We start from the raw sequence: 21,846 nt of genomic DNA on the forward strand, positions 1-21,846 counted from the left end.
AACTCTTTATTTCCTCACTCTCCGACACATTAGATGGAACCTTGCCCTATGACTCCTCTTCTAAACTAATTATCTCTTGTAGATATTCTATTACGAAAGATCCTCTAAGCTAAGTAAGAGACTTTTGACAGAATCGCTTTATGTCACGCCTTTGACCAAACCGGGTTAGATGGGTTACTAATTTGAGACAAAGGTACCTTATACACTTCTCTAACAAAATATGCGCTAGGAGAAAACCAATCTCCAATATTAAGATGACAAATGATATTCTATCAACTAGAAGTGTCTTTATCCTTGATTCTGATTGAATCAACTCTCGTTCCATATTTATAAACCAAAAACCTATACCACAAGCCACTCCTCTCAAAGCTTATTTTCCACTCCCATTTTCCTTATGATCCTCATTTTACTACCAAAACAGTTTACAGATGTTAAATTTATGGTCTGATGCACAAATGCAAACCAGTACTGCAGTACACAACTGTTTATTATTTAGGGTAGCTTCTAGTTATTGTTTAATTACTAGTAAATTTATGGCATGATGCATAAATGTATACCAGTACATAGTTCCGGTTCATTCCTATACACAATTACAGATACAAGCATATTCCAAATTAGAACTGTCAAAATGGGCTACCCGGCCCTAAATGGGTCGGCTCTGGCGGACTCTGGGTTTTTTAGGGCTGGACCAAAAAGGCCCGATTTAATATGGGCTCAAGAATTACTACCCGAGTCCGACACTAGATGGGCTTTGGGCTTCCCGGCACTAAATGAGTTTTTTTATTTAAAAATTTTAAAATAAAAACTCCATAATATTTATTATAAATAAAATTAAAAATTATAGTATTTTAAACATAATACATTTTTAAGTACTATATTATCTCTTATAAATATTATAATGTGTTTTTAAATACAATATATATCTAAATTGTATAAAATAATACTTAAATGTTTAAAATAAGGGAAAAACTAAGAATGTTGATTATATTAATGTATTATATTTAAAAGTGAAAGATCTAATAGAATAGAGATAAAATTTAGTGAGAGAGAAAAATTCAATATGATATTTTGGAATAAATAATATAAATATTAATATATATTTTTTAAAATTTATAATTATACGGATCTAATGGGCTATCCACGGCCCATACGGGCTAGCTCTAATGGATAACGGACTTTTTAGGACTAGACTAAAAATGTTCTAAAAAATATAAGCCCAAACTCCTATAATTTTTTGAGCCTGACATGCCGGCCCATATGGGCTAGCCCAAACACCACTTTCATTTTCGTTGAAGAAATCAAAATTACATCACTTGGATCAATAAGATACAGTTGTACGAGTTCACACCTAAACAACATCACACTTATAAGGTAACATATAATTCTCAAACATTTCCACTTTATATTTTTTGGATTTATTTATTTTGTACTATTTTGTTTCGTTAAATCATATTTTTAAATTATTTTCTGACGTGGATAATGTGATATTTCCACATTCTCATTTTTTCATGTGAACTTATTAAAAATGTCACAAGTCATGGTAGGTGGTGCTAAGGTGGGAATGGGGATAAAATTACAATAAAAATGTTAAAATAGAGATGACAATAATATGCCCAATTTTAAAACGTGATTAAGTTAAGCCGCTATTATTAAAAAGAAGTATGTAAAAACACGTGAAATTAGGAAAGTTGATTAATCTTATGAATGAAATAATGGTAATTAATCTGACAAAACAACTCATAGCAGAACGCGTAATTTGACTGGAAATTGACAAATGAATTTGGTATCAGAATCAGAAAGGAACAATGAGTCCACCAACCTCATTCTTCTTCATTCTTCTTCCCGCGTAAAACCCTATTCTCTGTTTCCTTTTCCATGACGACGTCGTTTTTCAACGGCGAGAGAGTCGTTGTTCTTTTCTTCATCTCCAGAATCCTCTTCTCTCTCCCAATCTCTCTCATCTCCCATGGCGTTTCTCTCTCCCTCATCGCCCTCGCCGCATTCCTCCTCGAGATCTCCGTCGATTCTTCCATTTCTCCCTTCCCTCTCCGCACCAGGTACATCTCCCTCTCCCTCTCTCGCTCTCTCTCTTTCTCTCCCTGTCTCTCTCTGTTTCGTTGATTGATTTCCCCTTTTCAGACCGGGCGCTTCCTCCGGAATTCTACTCGGTGCAATAACTCTTCCGTCTCTCATTCTCTCCAAATTGATACAATCATCACGTGGATTCTCGCTCCAACAACTTCAACCTCAAGGTTTTTCTTATTCTTTTTCCCTTCATTGCTAATTATGCTGCTTAATGGTTTCAGTTTTAGGGTTTTTATATATATAGAATTGTGAATTGCGATTTTGTGATGTATATATAATTTTAATGTATAGAGATTGAATATCTGACATTGCAATACTGGGCAACATCTGCCAGCGTCTTCTTTGTGCTTTTATTCCTCGCGTTGAGGCTAAGGATTTCTCATTGGGGTTTAAGGTTTAGCTTCTGTTTCATTTTCCTTCAAGCTGTGCTCTGTGTTGCGGCGCTTTTGACTACTTCTCAAATTGGTAAGTTTTGTGTTGGATTAATTTTTGAACTGTTAAATCACATGCTTATACTTTATGTTGTATATAGTTGAGGAATCTATGTTCCGATTAAACTGTTGTTGCTTCTTTATTCTTAGGGTTGCACCCTGCACTGAAGCTTTCATGGGTGTTTTTTCATGGATTGGGATCTGTAAAGCTAATTCAGCATTTCATGAGAACTTTTCCGTCGTGTGCTTCTGTTGGTAGGTCTTTACACCTGTTATTCTTATGCGTGTTTTGGATTTTACTATCGTCACAACTGACATGGGACTAAAATTTAAAAAAGAATTTTGGGTAGAAATATGGTGTTTGTGATTTCAACTTACAAGCAGTTGCTTGACGTTAGGATTTATCAATTAGCCATGGAAGGCAAGTGCACTTCCTATTTTACCTATCCTATCTCATGTAGTCCTGCCAATTCAAATCAAATCACCAAATCTGTTTAGAAAGAACTATGGGAAAATTAACCTTTCCCACGTGAGAGAACCCTTGAGGGAAGCAAATTTTTAATGTGCAAATCCCCTCAATATGAGAGGTAAAAGTTACTGAACCTAGTTAAGAGAAACTTCACTGTAAAATATAACGAATACATTATAGTATTCTCCAACCAACAAGGATAATGCAAGTAGCTCCTATTCACTGCCAACATCAGAGTAGAAATCCCTAAAGACAACATTCAACAAAAATAATCCACAAGTACAATAGTGAGAAAAAATCCAACCATACAGATCTAAAGCCCACAGTTTCAAGCAAGATTATCAACTAAAATTTACTGAAAACAGCGCATAAGCAAGTAGCAAAAAGTGAGTCAATGTTTTCCTGTCCTCATTCTGCCCCGGTTGACACCAAAAAGGAAAAGATAACCAAGTTTTCGAACAACTCTTTCTGTTTCTCTTCTACCATTTCACACTTTCTCCTGTTTCCCGTTCTTTCCCTTTTTCTTTTAGTTTCAAAATTATTGGCCATATTCTCTGTTTAAGGCCATGTGCAATAGATTCAGCTCTTCCTTGGACCCTGCCTTGGTGGGAGCTTTCTAGCTCCTCCCATAAAGAAGACCCAACCCAACCCAACCCAACTAAATCATTATTATATATAAACAAGGTTTCTTTAAATTGTTACTTGATTTTTTGTTTTTTTGTCCCTTTGCCAGTAGCTGTATTCATTTTTTACCCTTATCTGAAATATGGAAAATGCTGCGTTATTGCCATTAGAGTAGACGGTTATATCTTAGAATAATTATATACTTATTAGGGGTGTATAATTTCTCAGCTCGTTTATTGATCATGGTTTCTCACTGATTTTAGGGGAAGCATTTTTGGTGACTGCTGGCATCGTTCTCTATTTTGGTGATATGCTGTTGCTTACTATAAAAAAGGTTAGTGATTTTTAACACAATTTTAGATAAAAAGTGTGTGCATATATATATTTATATGTTATTGATGATTACAATGTTTAAACAGCTATGTGGACTATTGGTGTCATCAGAGTTGGATACTACAGATGAAATAAAACGAAGTGAGATAAATATTATAATTCAGGTATTGGTCCTTATCTTATGATTTTTTTTATGTTACTAGTATAACTAGATCAGCTGAATTCATCTACTGCTTCTACAGGGGCTTGTCCTTGGGCTTCTGCTATATCCAATAGCTTTGAAATATATTCTCCAAATATGGGAGTGGTTAATAAATACAATTTATTCTGAACAAAAAAGATACTATGAGATTGGGAGATCCCTCATATTTATTGCTTCCCTTGGACTTGCCCTCATAGTGTTTGTACCATTATGGATGCAGTTCGTACAGGAATTTGATATGCATCCCTTTTTCTGGTATGACATCAATATTTGATAATTTTGTTAGCTGCCAGTTACTGATGTTTTCAGATATGATCTGAAATACCATGGAAGTGTTAATAATAGGATGCTTGGAAAGTAGTTTTTTGACTATGAGTTGAGCAGGGTATAGGATATTTTGCGCTGGCAGCTCTGATACATACATGTTATTAAATAAGGCAACACAAACTGCTGAATACACTCGAAACTTTGGCATGCTGAACATGTTCATTGTAACATCTGATTCCACTGTATTCACGCACCTAATATAGACTAATTTGTAAAGATATGAATGTGAGAATCATAATAAAGTCTTAACATAATCCTGCAAATACGGTTGGTTTTTTAAAAAAAAAAAAAAAAAACTATAGAAGCCAATATAGTGATTTGTATGTTGGCTGCACATGCAGCCTGAGTTTATCCGTATCATGAATCTATAGAGAGAAATAGTAATAGAAGAAACTGAAACTTGTTCAACTAGGAGTCCCAGATTGATAAGTTGTTAAACCATGATGATAGTCTCATGTTCAAGTAATTTTTGGTAAACATAAAACCACATTTTTTTACTTTATCATATCATTATGCCAGCTGTTTTGTTAGATAACTATCTTTTAATGTTTTTGAAACATCTCATTGCAGGGTGCTTTCCTTTGTTTTCTCAGAACCATCCAAAAGACTGTCGTTGTGTATCTATTGGCTGTGTATAATTTCTGTTTCTGTTTTGCGATTCTATACCATCTCTAAGAACAGTAAGATTGAGAGGATTCTTTTGCGGAAATACTACCATCTGATAGCTGTCTTGATGTTTTCACCGGCCCTTATCTTTCAGGTAGTTTGCGAGACTAGATTGCTTGTTATCTAATGGTATTGAGTGGATTCTGCCACTTGGTATCCATTATCCATTTTCTTTTTCCATTAAATTCCAGTGCCTTGTGTTTTATTGTGATTGAAAGCAGCAGGGGAAAAAACTATTCATCATAAGCCTTTTATTTAATGATTAATGCATATGACAATCTATAATCTGTCATTATTTTTTGAAAATGTTTTTTAAAATTCCTCACTTTATTTTTTAAATTATTGTATGGTTTCTACTTTTGCAATGAAAAATAAACAATTTGTTTTTTAATCAATCAAATAGTTTAGGAAAATGAGAGATTATTGTAAGTATTAATTGATACGTGCAAGTCTAACTGATACATTAATTTTTTGTTCAAATGCTATTTAAAAGTTAGTTTTCATTTTATGGTTAAGAAAAATAAAAGGAAAAAGAATAATTGAGCCTTGACGTGTACAACAAAAACATAAATATTTTTTCCTTTACACTAGCATTATAGAGGTCATTAGTTGTACGAGAATATGTTTTATATTGATCGACTGTGCTAATGTATGTCAGATGTAATGCTCACTTTTTTTTATTGTTTTCAGCCAAAATTTCTCGATCTAGCTTTTGGCGCGGCATTGGCGGTTTTCTTAATATTAGAAATTATTCGAGTAAGTATCTTGAAATGCATTCAGCTTAGTGTTGATGAGATCATACTTTAAAAGGGTTATTTGTGTTTGCTTGTTTCTTGTTGATTTTATCAATAACAATCCATAAGGAATCAATATTTAAATTCATTATACTTCAGTATGGAAAACTGCTATCAGATGTATCTTTCTTTATGCGGCCAAAACAAATAATTTGAGTGGGTCCTGTGAGATGTATTTGCAATAGTCTGTGTATTGATGATAAAAAAAAGGAACTGGATAAAGTATGAAACTGAGACACATTGCAATCTGCTAGAACAATTTCCGTAGAGATACGTCATTAAGTTTCTGATTTCATGGAAATTTGTTGAATTTTTTTAAAATTATGATTTTGTGAATTGATCATTTAAACCCAACAATACTAGTGTTGTGCAATGATATCTATTATCAATTCAATATTACATGTACAGTCGTATTTCTTATTGCAACCATTGAATGCTAATCATGAAGATACTTAATTTATGATGAGTTGAAAATCAACTTCACAAGATGAGTCTCTGTCTTCTAAGAGCTGAATTTCTAATATTACCGCCCAAAAGTTCAAATGATTCAGAGTATGCTGATTGGTATTCATAAGTTTTCTTGGTTGCATTTTCATTGACATTGTCTTACTTAGGTATGGAGAATCTGGCCCTTTGGACAACCAATAAATCAATTCATGAATGCATTCACCGATCACCGTGACTCTGATCTTCTCATTGTCAGGTATTCTACTCTTTTCACTATAGCTCATATTAGAGTGTTTTTGATACACAACTACATTTAGTTCTCTTTCATGACAAAATTTCCTTTTGCCCAGCCACTTCTCACTCTTGCTTGGATGTGCTCTTCCTATTTGGTTGTCTTCTGGGTACAATGATCGACCTCTTGCACCTTTTGCGGGAATTTTGAGCCTAGGAATTGGAGATACAATGGTAAGTCCTCTATATGTGTGTGGAGGGAGAGTGTACCCAACGGCTGATCTTTGGGGCCATTGCAAGCAATCAACTGATGAATTTTTTTATTCTATTTAAAAGGAAACATATGAACTGTATCTTAATGCACAAGGTTTTCGTGCAGTGCGTAGATTTAACTGTTTTTAATCAGTCAGCAATATTTGAACCGTATATGCAAGAACCTGAATCGATCTAGGCTGTGACAGTTTTGGAGAAAGTAATCTACTCCCATTTTGGGGAATCAATATGATTTTTTATGAATACTAATGTATGATAATTTTTGTGAGTTTAGACTATACCTGTAAATAAACAGTTCCCATGGAGAAGCAAATTGATTAGGTTCTAACGGGTCTGTATTTACATATGAGCATGTACCATTTTGTCTGAGGTGGTGAAGTCAAAGACTAATTAAAAACATTTTTTTTATTATATTTTTCTAATCAACAAATGTTAAAAGGATTTTTCGGTTAATGGTTGTTTATCTCCGTGGTTGATAGTAATTGAATCTTTATTTTTTGTTTAGGCATCAATGGTTGGGTACAAGTATGGTGTTTTGAGGTGGAGTAAAACTGGCAGTAAGTATTTTCGTTATTAACGATTTTTATCAGTGTTTTCTGTTGCATCATGTGAATGTATAGCTTTCCCATTTTTTCAGAGAAAACAGTTGAAGGTACTGCAGCTGGTATAACGTCTGTACTAGCTGCATGCTCTTTACTCCTTCCACTTTTAGCATCAGCCGGATACATTTTCACTCAGGTAACGAATTTGGTTAAATGTGGATGTTAGCAAACTCACTATTAGTAATAAAGTTGAATTTTTTTGGTGTTGAAATCAAAGAAACTTGATACCATAGTTCAGTACTTCAGGTCTTCTGTCACTCTTTGCATAAAACAAGTCCCACGTTATTCTTGTTCCTCTTATCCCTGTTTCATATAAGCACCAAAGCTTTATACAGTTAATTTTTGTTACCACTTGGCATCAAACAATTTTTTTTTGCACCAATAAGTTAAGAATCTAGTGGACAAACACTGCCCACTTTGATCCATGCATTCAAGTATCTGCGGCATGAGGAGATAGGTCAGACTTTAGGTTCAACGAGTTGTATGTCTTACGGGAGTACTTGCACTCTTTTCCCCCAACTCTCATCTTTTCTCACATGTGGAAACCGGGCCTTCTTAAGGGATACCTTTATGCTTCATTTCAATCTCTCCTATATCCTGTCTGAGGAGGGGAGAGAAAGGAATGGAAAAAGTAACCCTACAGTAATACTGCCAGAGTTGTATACTCCAAGGATAGTGAGATGGAGTTCATCTTAGCGTCCCTTTTAATGACGAGAAAGTACAAAAAGTTACCATTTCTTTTTGATAAAATGAAATGGTTAAAACCTGTTAGTATTCTAGATTGTTTGTTCCTTAGACTATAGAGTTTTTCTTTGACGTCTTTGTTAATAACTTTTTGCAGCATTGGTTCTCTCTACTTCTAGCCGTGACTGCAAGTGGCTTGTTGGAAGCCTACACGGCGCAACTTGACAACGCCTTTATACCACTCTTTTTCTATAGTCTTCTCTGTTTGTAGGAATAGCTTCTCACTAAAGCAAGTTTCCTTGAAGAGCAATGACTGGTTTCTGCAAACCTGCTTGGCAGAAAAGGTCAGATAATTATTAACCAATGCAACGGCGATTCATGACAGTTAGGTTTGGTGTACATAGTTAGGATTGTATCTTTATACAGAAGTGATAGGAATACAGGTGTTTTGACCTTTTCTTTTAAAGGGTTAATACCTAGCAGATAGCATACAGTATTCAGGATAGGAGGGACAATTTTTCATTTTTTATGAAACACTAGTGCACTTGGTCTAAAGGAATTTTTATTGTTTTCTATATTCACACGAATAGTACTTTTCATTTCTCAAGGTTATGTTGTATATTGGCAATTGGTAGATTAAAATTTTTTAAATCATGTGAGAAAATATTCATATACAATTACCTTGTTCTCAAGGAATTTTGTCTTCAATTTTCACACTTGTATTTTTCAGTTTTTAATGCCTCCAAGCCTTTGGCTCCCATGGATGCTTTACTCACACCATATTAATTTTTTAACATTCTGATAGGACACCTGGACACTTAACATATTCTAGAAGATTGTGGAATAAATGAACATAAGTTAGTTAAGATATTCTCTGATTATAGGGACTTTCTGTTATAAAAGAGAGGGAAGGGTAGAATTTAATTAAAATATGTTGTTAGAAGAGTTACACTTACACATAGCTCTGGTTAAAAAGTCCATAGAACTCTGGTATATGCATTTCATTCCTTTTTTCCATCATTGTAAGAGCTTGAGGCTCACCTTTTCTAATCTATAAAATTCATTTCATCACCATAACTTCCAAGTCATATCACATTCCTACATCATGTTAGTCAAGAAACTACTGAAATTGTCTCGATGAACTCTAAAGTTCCAACACTTGAGAAGAGTGTTTCTAACCCTGTTAAATCAACATTTCATATAGATTTGTGTTAGTAACTTTGAGCAATTGTACCGTAGATTGGGATAATTGAGTGGTTCAGCCGTTCAGGTATTATGATGACTAATTCTACTGAATTCTCTTGACTTTCATTAATTGAGCTAAAATATGGAAAATTACAACTGTTCTGGATGAAGTGTTTGATTCTGCAAACTATAATTGTGATGATCCTTAGCTTCTACTTGTAAAAATAGGTAGTAATAAACATTAAAGTTATTATTGTATCATGTCTTTAAAGATGGTTATCCATCGACATGTGACCAAAGCAAAATATCCAGAGCTGCATTATTTGTCCAACACTAACAGTAGCTTCAGCTCATGCATGACGAAACTTTGTAGTTATTGGCTTCAAAATTGAGACATTTTTGTCTGGGGATTGCTGATGTATATATGACCCAAGGCAGAGTGAAAGGGATCAGTTAAGTCCAGTTGCTGAACGTGGGACATTCAACTCAACATACGTACCCGAATGAAAGACGCGTTATGTTGTGGGTACTGTGACGCGTTTTAAAGACTAAAAAACCATGTTCAATCAATTTGGACCATGAAAGTTCTGATGTGCTAGGACAAAAAGTACGTTTGGAAACTATTTCGAATAGATTGGTCGTGCTATTATCTGTTAGTTGTTACTCTCTCGAATCACTTTTCTATTGATATTTTAGCATTCTTCATATTTTTTATTCACGGCTGTCACCCCTCTAAAAATCAATTTTCAATTTAAAAATTAAATTTTTATTCCACCTTGCATTTTTATCTATTTTAAAATATAAAAAATAAACCAAGAGCTATGATTCACTAATGGACCCATCCAATGGCTCATACTTAACTGACTGTAGTATGAGTTATGGTTCTTAAATCTGCACAGAACAGTGACTACAAAAATTATGGTTCTTAAAAATCACGTTTATTATCAAGACAACATCAATTTTAATAGAGAATATCTAGTTAATTCTAATCAATAGTAAATTTAAGATCAATTAACATGTTTTGATATATTGTGCGTTAAACGTTAAATTTAAGTAAAAAAACACATTTGACCTGTGACTTATAAATTTTGACAATTTCTTTATAGACTCCATCCTTCTTGATCAACTGTGGCGAAATGTTTTTTTTTTTTAATTTTCTTGATTGTTTTGCATTCTTATGAATTTCAAATTTTCAGGAAAATGACAAGCAACCCCACACGACTTAGACAGGGCAGAGAGACCCAAACAGCGTTGGCTAGACGCGAGTGGGCGATACAGTTGGAAGGAGGAGGAGGAAGATGGCCTTCTGGGATGTCCTAGGGACACTTCCTTGCTGATTTCCTACCACGACCATGTCGCTCGACGTGTCTGGGAGGGAGAGGTGTTTATTTTTTAATTTAACCGTTTTTATTTAGTTTTTTATTCCACTATGTCTTAACGGTCTAACTAATAATCTCTTTTGTTTTTGTTTTTGTTGTAACAGGAAAGGCCGATGATAAAATCTGTTAACCACACACGGAAGATTTTTGATCTGTTTAAACCAGAGGCCTAGTGGTTTATTGATGTGGTAACTGCTTCCGGGCTCAGCGGGTTATGCATGACCGGCTATACGACTATCAGTCATGGCATGCAGGGGGCTTTCGTGGAGCGGTGACACAAGAAGACGTCTTCTTTCCACTTTCCTGTTGGGGAGTTGACGATCACCTTACACGATGTTCAGTGCCTGCTCCACCTACCGATCAGAGGGAGGCTGCTGCACCATTTCCGGATACAGAGGGTCGAGGCGATTGAGTGGATGGTCGACTATCTGGGTATGGATCCAAACATGGCTGACTATGAGTGCCGAGCGACGAGTGGGACCCATATCTGGTTCTCCAGCTTTAGAGATCTGTATGAGAACCACTCGGTGGCGGCGGCCGAGTCCGAGCAGAAGGGGGACGAGCTTTTTGCAGAGTATCACCGTGTCTGCGCTCTGCGGTGCTGGTTCAAGTTCTTGGTAGGCACTGTACTCTTTGTGGACAAGAGTGCAACCTACGTCGACGTGACATATCTCCGCTACTTTGACTACCATTCACCAGTGGAACTGGGGGTCAGCTATTCTGGTATACCTATACTAGAAGCTGAATGAAGCCTCCAACTAGAGGACCAGGCAGTTGACTGGATCTTTCACACTCCTGACGGTTCGTTTCCTTTTAATTATTTCACATTTATTCATGGTTCATATTTATTTTTAACATATTATCTTATTGGTGTTTCAGGGCTGAATCATCTCCTACTTCCCCCGCATCCACGGCTTCGCCATTGATCCGGCGTACACTAAATCTATGCCCAAGGCCGCCCGATACGTTCTCCAAAGGGAGAACAACGCAGTGCCACCATATAGCGTGTACCTCGACCGCACAGCTCACGATGACATCCGTTGGACGCCGTTCACCGACTACAGTGTTGTTGTCCCATTCGACCGCATCGCGTTATACTCTGGATGGTTGGCATGCGGGGCCAACACTATGGTGAGGTATCTGTCGGAGCGGTTCATGAGGCAGTTTGCACGTGTGCAGATGATACCGTGGTCACCATTTGAGGCTGCTCTCGACACAGTTACCCGAGTGGAGCTCACTGCTATATTTGAGGACTGAGCGCATCATTTGGTTCCCGAGGAGTATCGGCGTATGTCGGCCACCAAGGAGTGACATTGTGTGGAGGGGTACGTGACATGGTTCTATCGAGTGTCACATCCTCTGCTGACACCCGACGCTCCCGGAGCTCCTAGGCCAGCACACGAGGAGATCTTGGAGAACCAGTAGGCCGAGGATGACCATGCCACTGATCTCCTTCCGATATGCCAGTGGATAGAGATGCTTGTACGGGACACGTTGGACCGAGGTATTATTGCGCATGGCGGTCCAGAGGCAGTTGCCATCATGGAGAGGATGGTCGGTGACGCGGCCGGTGCGGCGACATATACCAGGCAGAGGAGGTCCCAGGGCGTTAGGGTTAGGCATACTCAGTAGCTGGTTCCGGTTTATTTTTCATTTTTGATTTTATTGTATTTGGGTTGTATTTTTTGACATTTACGTACACTATTAGTTGTATATATAATATTAGTATTTTATTCCATTATGGGTGTTATATTTATTTTTTGACATTTACGTGTTATATTGTCGTTTAATTTAAAATACGGGACTAAACATTGTTTAGAAAACAAAAAAAAAATAGTTTTCTGCATATTTCGAAGATGCATCTCCGAAACACCAAAAAATGTGAAAATGGTGATTTCGGAGATGCATCTCCGAAAATACCCCCAATTGAAGTTTTCGGATTCATCTCCGAATTCTAAAAAAATTTAAAAAAAAAATACTTCGGAGATGCATTTCTGAAACAGAGATATTTTGGAGTTTTTAGCAGGGGTTCTCCTCTTGGGAGGTCTCCAAAGAAATTGTCTAAATTTTAACATTACTTAGAATCAATTTTAAAGACAATCAATTCTATTTAAAAAAAAATTAAAGTTAAACATATCCAAGTTAATTCTACTCATTTAAAATTATTTTTAACTCTTCTAAAATAGAAATCAAAGTATCAAACAGGATGTCAAAATTAATTTTATATTTACTTAAAAATAAGTTAAATATTAAATTTAATTATAAAAAATATGTTTAAATTCAAAAGTTAAAAATTTCAATTTCAAATTAAAATCTATTACAAAGACAAAATGTCAAAATCAAAATTCTCAATATTTTAAGAAGCAAAGTAATGACGAGAAGAAAAATTTGGCAAGAGAACATAAGAATGCACACAAAGGGACATGTTTAATAAGAGAGTTGGAAGGAGATATGACTAGACGATACTCAAAAAGAGACGTTTCGTAGTATGATAACTCCTACACACTAAGCACCCACATGCTTTGGTCTCATTCACTCACTGCCTTTTTTTTTTCTTTTTATAAAAAAAATATGTTAGTATTACTTCCGTCCATTTTTATAAGCTATTTTTGTTATTTGATTTTTTTAAAAAAATATTAAATTATTTAAAATGAAAATGTTATCAATTTTCAATACAAAAATATGAATAAAAAAACAGTTTAAATTTAAAATAATAAGATTGACTCGTATATGAGGTAAATAAAGAAATTAAAAGTGTAATTTAATAAAATATTTAATTGCAGAAATACGTTCGAATATCTAACATTACTTATTCTCCCTTGAACACCTTTTAAAAGTAAAATTTTAAACATTACATTTTTTTTTGGTAATATTGAAAATCTTTTTTTTTTCTCGATAAAAAGGCAATATATTTCAAAAAAGATTGATACACAAAAAGGTGGGGGGACTAGGTCAAAACCCACTCAAAAGTATTTAAACCTGTAAATAGGCAAACCAAGCCTATTTTTTACATAATCATTCATAATATCAACGGGTAAATAGTCAAAAAGAGTGAAGGAATTAAATGTGCGGTCTAAATTAGCAAAAAAATCCACACAACTATTACCTTCCCTACAAATGTGAGAAATAATGAAGTTAGAATCTAAAACGAACTTAATGCAATTGAGCCATCTGTTTCTGAGTTGCCAAGGAACATGATCGAAGTTCACCGGAGAGAAGACCTTTACCACCACAGAAGAATCAGACTCCATCCAAAGATTACTCCAACCTCTATCTTTTGCCAATTCAATACCACGCAAAACTCCACAAAATTCCGCCAAGAGCTAGGAATTCCAACTAAGAGGCTCAGTAAAAGCCAAACAAAATTCTCTCGAGCAATTTCGGAAAATGCCACCACAACGCGAAGACTGAGTATTATGTACAAAAGAACCATCCACATTCATTTCATCCAATTAAAAGGAGGAGGATTCCAAAAAATTTCTCTAATTAAAGGACCTTTAGGAGGATTAATTCTGATTTGAAAAGCTTTCAGGATATCAAAGTTAAACAAATTATGCCTAAAGCAATAACCTGACTTCTCACAACAAAATTTAACCTGAGCAACAATTGAGGCTTTAATGTTACTCATGCAAGGAGAAATGTTAGAAAATCGAGTAGCATTCCGGGCACTCCAAATGGCGTTAAAGACCATGATACAGGAGACTTTTACCGCGAAGGCTCCTTGAGGAGAATTTGCTTTGAGGAAAATGTTCCAAAAATTAGAATAAGAAAAGCGCACCTGCATATTTAAGCAATTGGCCAGCCAGTCCTCAAGACCAGAAGCCCAAGCATAGGAGAAGAAAAGATGATCGGTATTCTCCGCATGAACCATACATAACGAATACATAGAAGTAGCGAAGAAACCTCATCGACATAGCTGATCATCTGTGGGAATTTTATCATGAAGCACACGCCAAAGAAGAAACGATTTCGACCAAGGGATGTGAGAATTCCAAATGGCCGCCGCCCACGGAGGAGGAGGAAAAACTTTCAATTTGTAGCAGTAGGCTTCCTTAAGAGTTAAAGAACTATTAATAGAATGTTTCCAACATAAATCATCATCAAACTGCTCATCCGAAATAACCGCGCCTGAAAGCCGCGCTTCTAAGAAGGGGAAATGGTCCAACCAAATTGCAGAAATATTGCTGCCAAAATTCGGAAAAAAATTCTGCCACAGTAGCTTCCGTATTAACGCCCAAAACAACAAGAGAGGCTGCATCGCAATCGTTAATAGAAAGAGCACCTGACCACGAATCTAACCAGAACTTAATCTTTCTACCATTATCCAACGACCAAGAAGCGTTATCCAACACAGTAGGGTATTCCTCCTTAATCTCTTTCTAAATAGAAGATTGAATGCGATACCTCACAATACCATAAGCTCTACTAAATCAGTAAGAAGTTTCCAACTAAATCATTACTACAATGCAACAATATATTTTGTTTAGCTATTTTTGTTGGAGTAGTATAATTCATGTGTTAATTAAGTTAAATAATTTAAATAATTTATTTAAAAATTAATATTTGACAATAATTTTTATTATATTTATATATTAATATAAATAAATTATTAGTATTGGCAAATTCACAGCTTTTGAAAAAAATCCCAATTTTTTAATAATAGAGAAAAAGTTTAATGAAATATGTTAGAGTAGAATGACATGACTCTATCATATTATACAAGATTTAATCTCCAACAACTTTTATTTATATTTTTTTGATAATATTTAACGTGGTACTTAAAAATCAACATTTAAAAAAAGAAGATATATTATCATAAATAATTTCTGTTTCAATATATTAAGATAATGGATTTTATATAGTTTCAAAGTTAAAAAAAAAAAGTTATGAACCATGTTGTCGGCAGTACAATTTATGTTAAGTTCTTTTTGACCTGATATATTATATATTTTTTATTTATCTTCTCTTTGAAAGGAGAAATTGTACAAAACAATATATTTACAAAGAGTCTACCTTATGTTTCAAAAAGAAAAAAAAGAGTTTACCTTTATATATATAAACAAGCCAAATTATATTGAAACGTCTAATCTAACGCAAAATGTATAAAAAAATGGGACATAGAATCTAAGTATACAACAAAAATATGGATTAATGACCGACAACAACTAAACATGTCTCAAAGAAACTAAAAAACACAAAATCAAACTCACATCACATGCACAAAATAAAGATCATGGGTTAATAGAATCAACAAAATCAAAATTATTTGATGATTTAATTATACACGCAGTACAAGAAAAATACTGTTTAAATTATGGTTAAATTTTTCATAAAACAAAAATTTGGGAAGGGATAACTCTCCTAATTAAATTGGGGTTTTAAATTTTTAGTGAAGACATAGCCAACCTTATTGATTAACTTGGGGCTGAACCCCTTGCAAATTATTTTATATCGATATTTTTTTCAACTTCAATTTTTCATTGAATAATGAATGTATCTAGTCTACATAAAAGACAAGATACATTCATTATTCAATGAAACTAAAAAGAGAATTTTTGCTTATAAATAAGGTCGGAGGAAGTATTAAAAATTTATTTTTTATTTATTTAAAAAGTATATATTATATATAAAAAAAACCTATTAAATGTATTAACAATTTAAAATGAAACTCATTTAGATATATTTTTCCCTTTCTAAAGAAACTTATAATTAAAGATAAAAGTAGCATTATTTATATTGAGTTATATACACTCCAAATAACCTTATCTATCACCCTTGAATGTGATCACACCATTACAAGTGTGTGCACATTATATATAAGTATATGGTAAATAGCTCAAACATTCAACCAAATTCTATTCAAAATTCATTAAGAAAACACTTTTTTTGCATTGTCATGGCCAAAAAGAAGAGTAGAGGTAGCATTGTGAAGCTCATTGAGAAGCTACAAAAGAGGCTATTACTAGTGAGAAACAAATCATCATCAACCTATGTGCCAGAGGATGTAAAAGAGGGACATTTTGCTGTTATAGCTGAAGGTATGAAAGAACAAGAATCAGAGAGATTTGTGCTTCCATTGAGTTGTTTAACAAATCCAATTTTTGTGAGGCTTTTGGAGCAAGCAGAAGAAGAGTATGGTTTTGATCATGAAGGTGCACTAACCATTCCTTGCAAGCCTAGTGAGCTTCACAAGATGCTACAACATGAGGATTCTTGTCATAATTCTATGGTTTTTCAAAACTATTGATTATTAATTAATGAGATGCATATATGTTATAGGAAGTACATTAGATTTATATTAAAGTGAGATTAAGTTGTTTTAGTTCAATCCAAATGAAATACAATAGTTAATGATGAAGAGTGTTTACAGGAATTAGAGTCTATCTTTTATACATGGCTTGTTGTATGTTGCTTGAAGTGTAGATAGATAATAATGAATTGCACTTTTTGGCCTATCTTTTACCATCTAAATGATTGAAAAACTAAGCAAGTTATGTTTTCTACTACAATATTAACTTTATAATTATATCTCCGTCTCTAATTATAAGACTCTCTAGAGTTTTTTTCTTATTCCTTTTTATAAGATTCTCTTTAAAAGTTGCATTAGCTATTTTTTTTCTAAACATACCCTTAATTATATTACATCTTTTTCTACAATCTATAATAAATACACTTGTATACATATTAATTATTTCTTTCTTTTAAAAATAAATTTATAAAATTGTACTGATAGTCAATAAATTTAATACTTTAACAATCTTTCTTAATTAGCGTAATTTAGTCTGCGAGATCTTATATTTAGAGACAGAAGTAATATATGATTATTATTAAAAAAATAGTTTGCATAATAGAATTTGAACGGTGGAGATTAATGACATGCTTTTCATGGAGAACTGAACTTGGCAATTGTTTATTAGTAGATGGAGTATGTGGAAAAAAATATGGAAAAAAGTATTATTACTGTTGAGGAGTCTGTGGAGCGAGGTCCGGAAGTATTAATAGGTCAAACGTTGGAGATTCAAGAGACCTCGATATCACATATCCACTAAAAATTTTAAGGCAATGGAGGTATGAATCACCTCCCTTATAAATCCAACATTTTCTCTATTTTTGTCGATGTGGAACTTTACCACTTTCACATTTGAAATTCAACAATCTCTTAAACAAGTGTGAGTCACCGATATCACTAGCCTTGATCCATTCTAGGATCTACTTTCGATCTCCACCGAGCCAACCAGAGCTTTGATACCAAATGTTAGAACAACAACTAGTATAGAAGATTAAAGATTAACAAAAAGTAAAAGACAATGAGTGTGATCGATCTTTGTTAACGCATTTTGGCCAACAGTACTACCTCTGTGACTATAGAGTAACTATAGTTTCCTTTATTTTTGTCTTGTGAATTGATTGAATTCCAGTGTTACAAGCCATATATATAATACTAGGGGTTCAATATATCTAAAACTCTATTTTCTAGTTTCCCTCAACAAACAATCATCTCTACCCATAATTATCTCAACAATATGAGGTATACTCTCAACTACCCATAGTCATCTCAACAACTCATAACTATCTCAATAATATGAGTTATACTCTCAACAACCCATAATTATCTCAACAACTCATAATTATCTCAACAATATGAGTCATACTCAATAATCACCACCTTGGCGAATATCAAACCTCTATGAAGACTTAATGCATAACGATTCATTTTAAAAACTGGGAAGGTAAAGATACCGCTTAATACTGAGAAACATGTAACAAGTCCAAACAATGCCTAAACTTGTGATGACTGGCTTGATCAACATATCAGCTGCATTCTCTGAAGTATGAACATTTTTAAGTAATTTTTATCCAAATGCAAGTAACTCTTTGATATTGTGATACCTCACATCAATATGTTTGGTCCCGACATGATACACCAGATTGTTTACCAAATAAATGATACTATGACTATCACAATGCAACTGAACTCCACCATGCTCAACACCTAATTCTCTCACAAATCTTGTAAATCATAAGGCTTCTTTGACAGCTTCTCCCGTCGTCGTGTATTCTGCTTCAGTTGTCGACATGGCCAATATATATTGAACCGATGATTTCCAACAAATATGTCCTCCTGCTAAAGTAAAGACATACCATGTTATATACCTCCTATCATCCATATCACTAACATAGTCTAAATCAACATATCCTACGACTGATGGATTACCCTGTTTACTGCTAAACATAATACCATACCTCATTGTACCCTTCAAGTACATGAAAATACACTTGACTGTTTCCCAATGACGCTTTCCTGGTTTGGACATAAACTTACAGACTTGACTTACAGCTTGTGCCAAATCTAGTCTAGTACAGACCATAACATACATTAAACAACCAACAACACTAGCATAAGGGACATTTGACATATACTCAACTTCTGCATCTATCTTTGGACATTGATCCAATGAAATCTTAAAAAGATTCGATAATGGAGTACTCACAACTTTCGATATACTCATGCCAAACTTGTCTAACATCTTTTCAAAATGGATTTTCTGAGAGAGCCATGATATTTAAGCACTCCTATCCCATTGAATTTCCATACCGAGAATATTTTTAGCAACATCTAAGTTTTTCACGTCAAACTCCTTCCCAAACATGATTTTCAGTTTATTTACATCATGTAAATGAGTAGCAGCAATCAACATATCATCAACTTCAAATAACAAAAAAATAAAAGAGCCACCATCAAGGTACTCTAAATGCATGTATCGACTGGCTAATGTAACACCCCAAATCTACCCAACGTTATATTTAAATCAGAATGCGGAAATTTCAAACATTAAACATGAGGCATTACATTCTCAACTTATTCCAACAAACAACCAGCCTATATTTGCTTTTATTATGATACATAGCATTCGGCGTTCACAACTTATAAATCATATACAACTTTATCCAACTAAAATCAAAACTTCAATTTATAATTATTCAAGAATTATTGTAATAACAACAATTAGAAACAATTTCAACAACAAATAATAACAACTATTCATCGTCTTATAATAACAACAACATGACCGACATAAACAATCATAATCCCATCCCGAGTGCTACGTATCAGAGCAAGACACCAATCGACTAACAGCAACTAAAGACTTCATAAAGTTACTTCGCTTCCACAACTATTCTTGAGTACCTGCTCAATTACCCATAATAGGTAACATCATTACAGAAGGGGTGAGATATCATACAATATAAACAGGTGTATGATAAACAGTATATTAGATTAGGATTATACAAATTCTACCACTTTACATAGCAATTATACAACAACGAGTAAGCGACTTAAATCAATACAACTTACTAGCAACAACAACTTAGTAACAACAACTTAATAACAACAACTTAATAACAACAACTTAGTAACAACAACTAAATAACAACAATTTAATAACAACAACTTAGTAACAACGACTTGATCACAACAACAACTTAACAATAATGACAACTTAACAGCAATAACAACTTAATGGCAATCATAACTTATAACCAACAATAACTTAATCACAAAAGCAACTTATAACCACATCAACTTATATCAAACGACAATTTATCAGATAGCAACAACAACAACAACACGATAACAACTTAAACACTGACAACAACAACAACGGTAACAACTTAAACATCAACAACAACAACGGTAACAACTTAAACATCAACAACATCTCAGACATACAAATCCAATGTGACTCAACTATGCAAATGCATGTGGTACCATTTGGAGTAAAACTCCCAACGTAAACATATGCCAGGTTATCGAGGCATTTCAACAACGTAAACAGGGTGCCATCAAGGCCAACGTAATCAGGTGCCATCTAGGCCAACGTAAACAATGCAAATGTATGCATGCGACAACAACCACAACGTCATAACGACAACAATGAAACAACAACAACAACAACGACCACAACAACGTAAACAACAACTTAAACATGCAACAGATGCATCAACTTAATCCAACATTGGTCATACGACCTACAACTTAAACATGCCCACAAGTCGGGACAATAACAACGCTGAACAACATAATCAATTTTCAACTTATTCAACATTGGCCATAGGCCTACAACATCATCAACGTAATCAACGACAATTCAACAGCAACGTATAACAACAACATTTCAACATAGTAATAACAACTTGTTCAACAACGACAACATATTCCCAACAACTTACTAACAACATATTCAACTATATCATGTTCAATAATAACATACTAGAAACAACATAACAACAACAACTCGACACAACGCTTACTCATATCGACTATTATTATAAGTCTTATTTATACTACTTAATAGCAACATATACTACATTCTACTCAACAACTTATACTTAATTGTCCACCAACTTACATCATCGTTCCTTATACTACTACCAAATTATTCCTACCAAGGTTGTAACAACTCTGCAGCTATCAACTTAATATCCGCTATCAACATCTACCACTAAGGCACCAACAACTTAATTATTATTATTTGTTAATTATCAACAACTCCGTTACTTGAATTACCTCTACATAAGCCATCATTATTGCTACAGTTACTTTTATCGCATTATAATTAGGCTACCGATTCAGCCTGCTACTTTATACTTCTTCCATTGCTCCTTCGTGTTATTTTCCACTTTCTGCAACTTATACCACATGCCAACTATTTCTAATAATAAGCATTACTACCAATTCATTTGATTGAATTTCTACAACTTAATTCAAGAACACAACATTTATAACAGCAACATAACAATTTTCCACCACTAAAACACAATACAACAGCAACCTACAAATCATCCCCAAATCAACACGGAGCAACCAATTATGAATAACAACCAAGGACTCAGAATCAACCACATAATCAAACACCGACACTGAGGCAAATTCATAAACCCCATCCCACATACGTGTTCATCATAACCCCGGTTATAGAGTAAGAACCCCACCCTTACCTTTGGATTGGAGATTCCTCTACTCTCCCGGTTGCCATAGCTTATGCCGCCGCTTCCAACTTTTCTCCGAAAATCTTTTCTAACAACGTGCAGAGACGCACCAAAAACCTGTT

At 34.2% G+C, this 21,846-nt stretch overlaps 3 protein-coding genes across 3 annotated transcripts; 2 read left to right on the forward strand and 1 right to left on the reverse strand.

Moving 5' to 3' along the window:
- The first annotated feature begins 1,700 nt into the window (after positions 1–1,700).
- Positions 1,701–8,860, forward strand: LOC131653858 (dolichol kinase EVAN-like). Its single transcript, XM_058924175.1, has 14 exons — positions 1,701–2,057; positions 2,140–2,252; positions 2,377–2,550; positions 2,667–2,771; positions 3,873–3,943; positions 4,029–4,106; positions 4,185–4,399; positions 5,042–5,231; positions 5,828–5,893; positions 6,546–6,634; positions 6,729–6,843; positions 7,388–7,439; positions 7,520–7,620; positions 8,326–8,860. Exons 1-14 carry the CDS (start codon positions 1,876–1,878, stop codon positions 8,437–8,439), a joined length of 1,665 nt encoding a protein of 554 aa, XP_058780158.1. The 5' UTR covers positions 1,701–1,875; the 3' UTR covers positions 8,440–8,860.
- Positions 8,861–16,582: 7,722 nt separating this feature from the next.
- Positions 16,583–17,096, forward strand: LOC131648228 (indole-3-acetic acid-induced protein ARG7-like). The gene has a single exon (XM_058918003.1). The coding sequence runs from the start codon at positions 16,629–16,631 to the stop codon at positions 16,977–16,979; it is 351 nt and encodes a 116-aa protein (XP_058773986.1). The 5' UTR covers positions 16,583–16,628; the 3' UTR covers positions 16,980–17,096.
- Positions 17,097–18,750: 1,654 nt separating this feature from the next.
- LOC131651301 (secreted RxLR effector protein 161-like) lies at positions 18,751–19,260 on the reverse strand. Its single transcript, XM_058920969.1, has one exon. It carries the CDS (start codon positions 19,258–19,260, stop codon positions 18,751–18,753), a length of 510 nt encoding a protein of 169 aa, XP_058776952.1.
- Between the last annotated feature and the right edge of the window lie 2,586 nt (positions 19,261–21,846).

Source organism: Vicia villosa, linkage group LG2 (assembly GCF_029867415.1).
Source record: "Vicia villosa cultivar HV-30 ecotype Madison, WI linkage group LG2, Vvil1.0, whole genome shotgun sequence".
Lineage (NCBI taxonomy): Eukaryota > Viridiplantae > Streptophyta > Magnoliopsida > Fabales > Fabaceae > Vicia > Vicia villosa.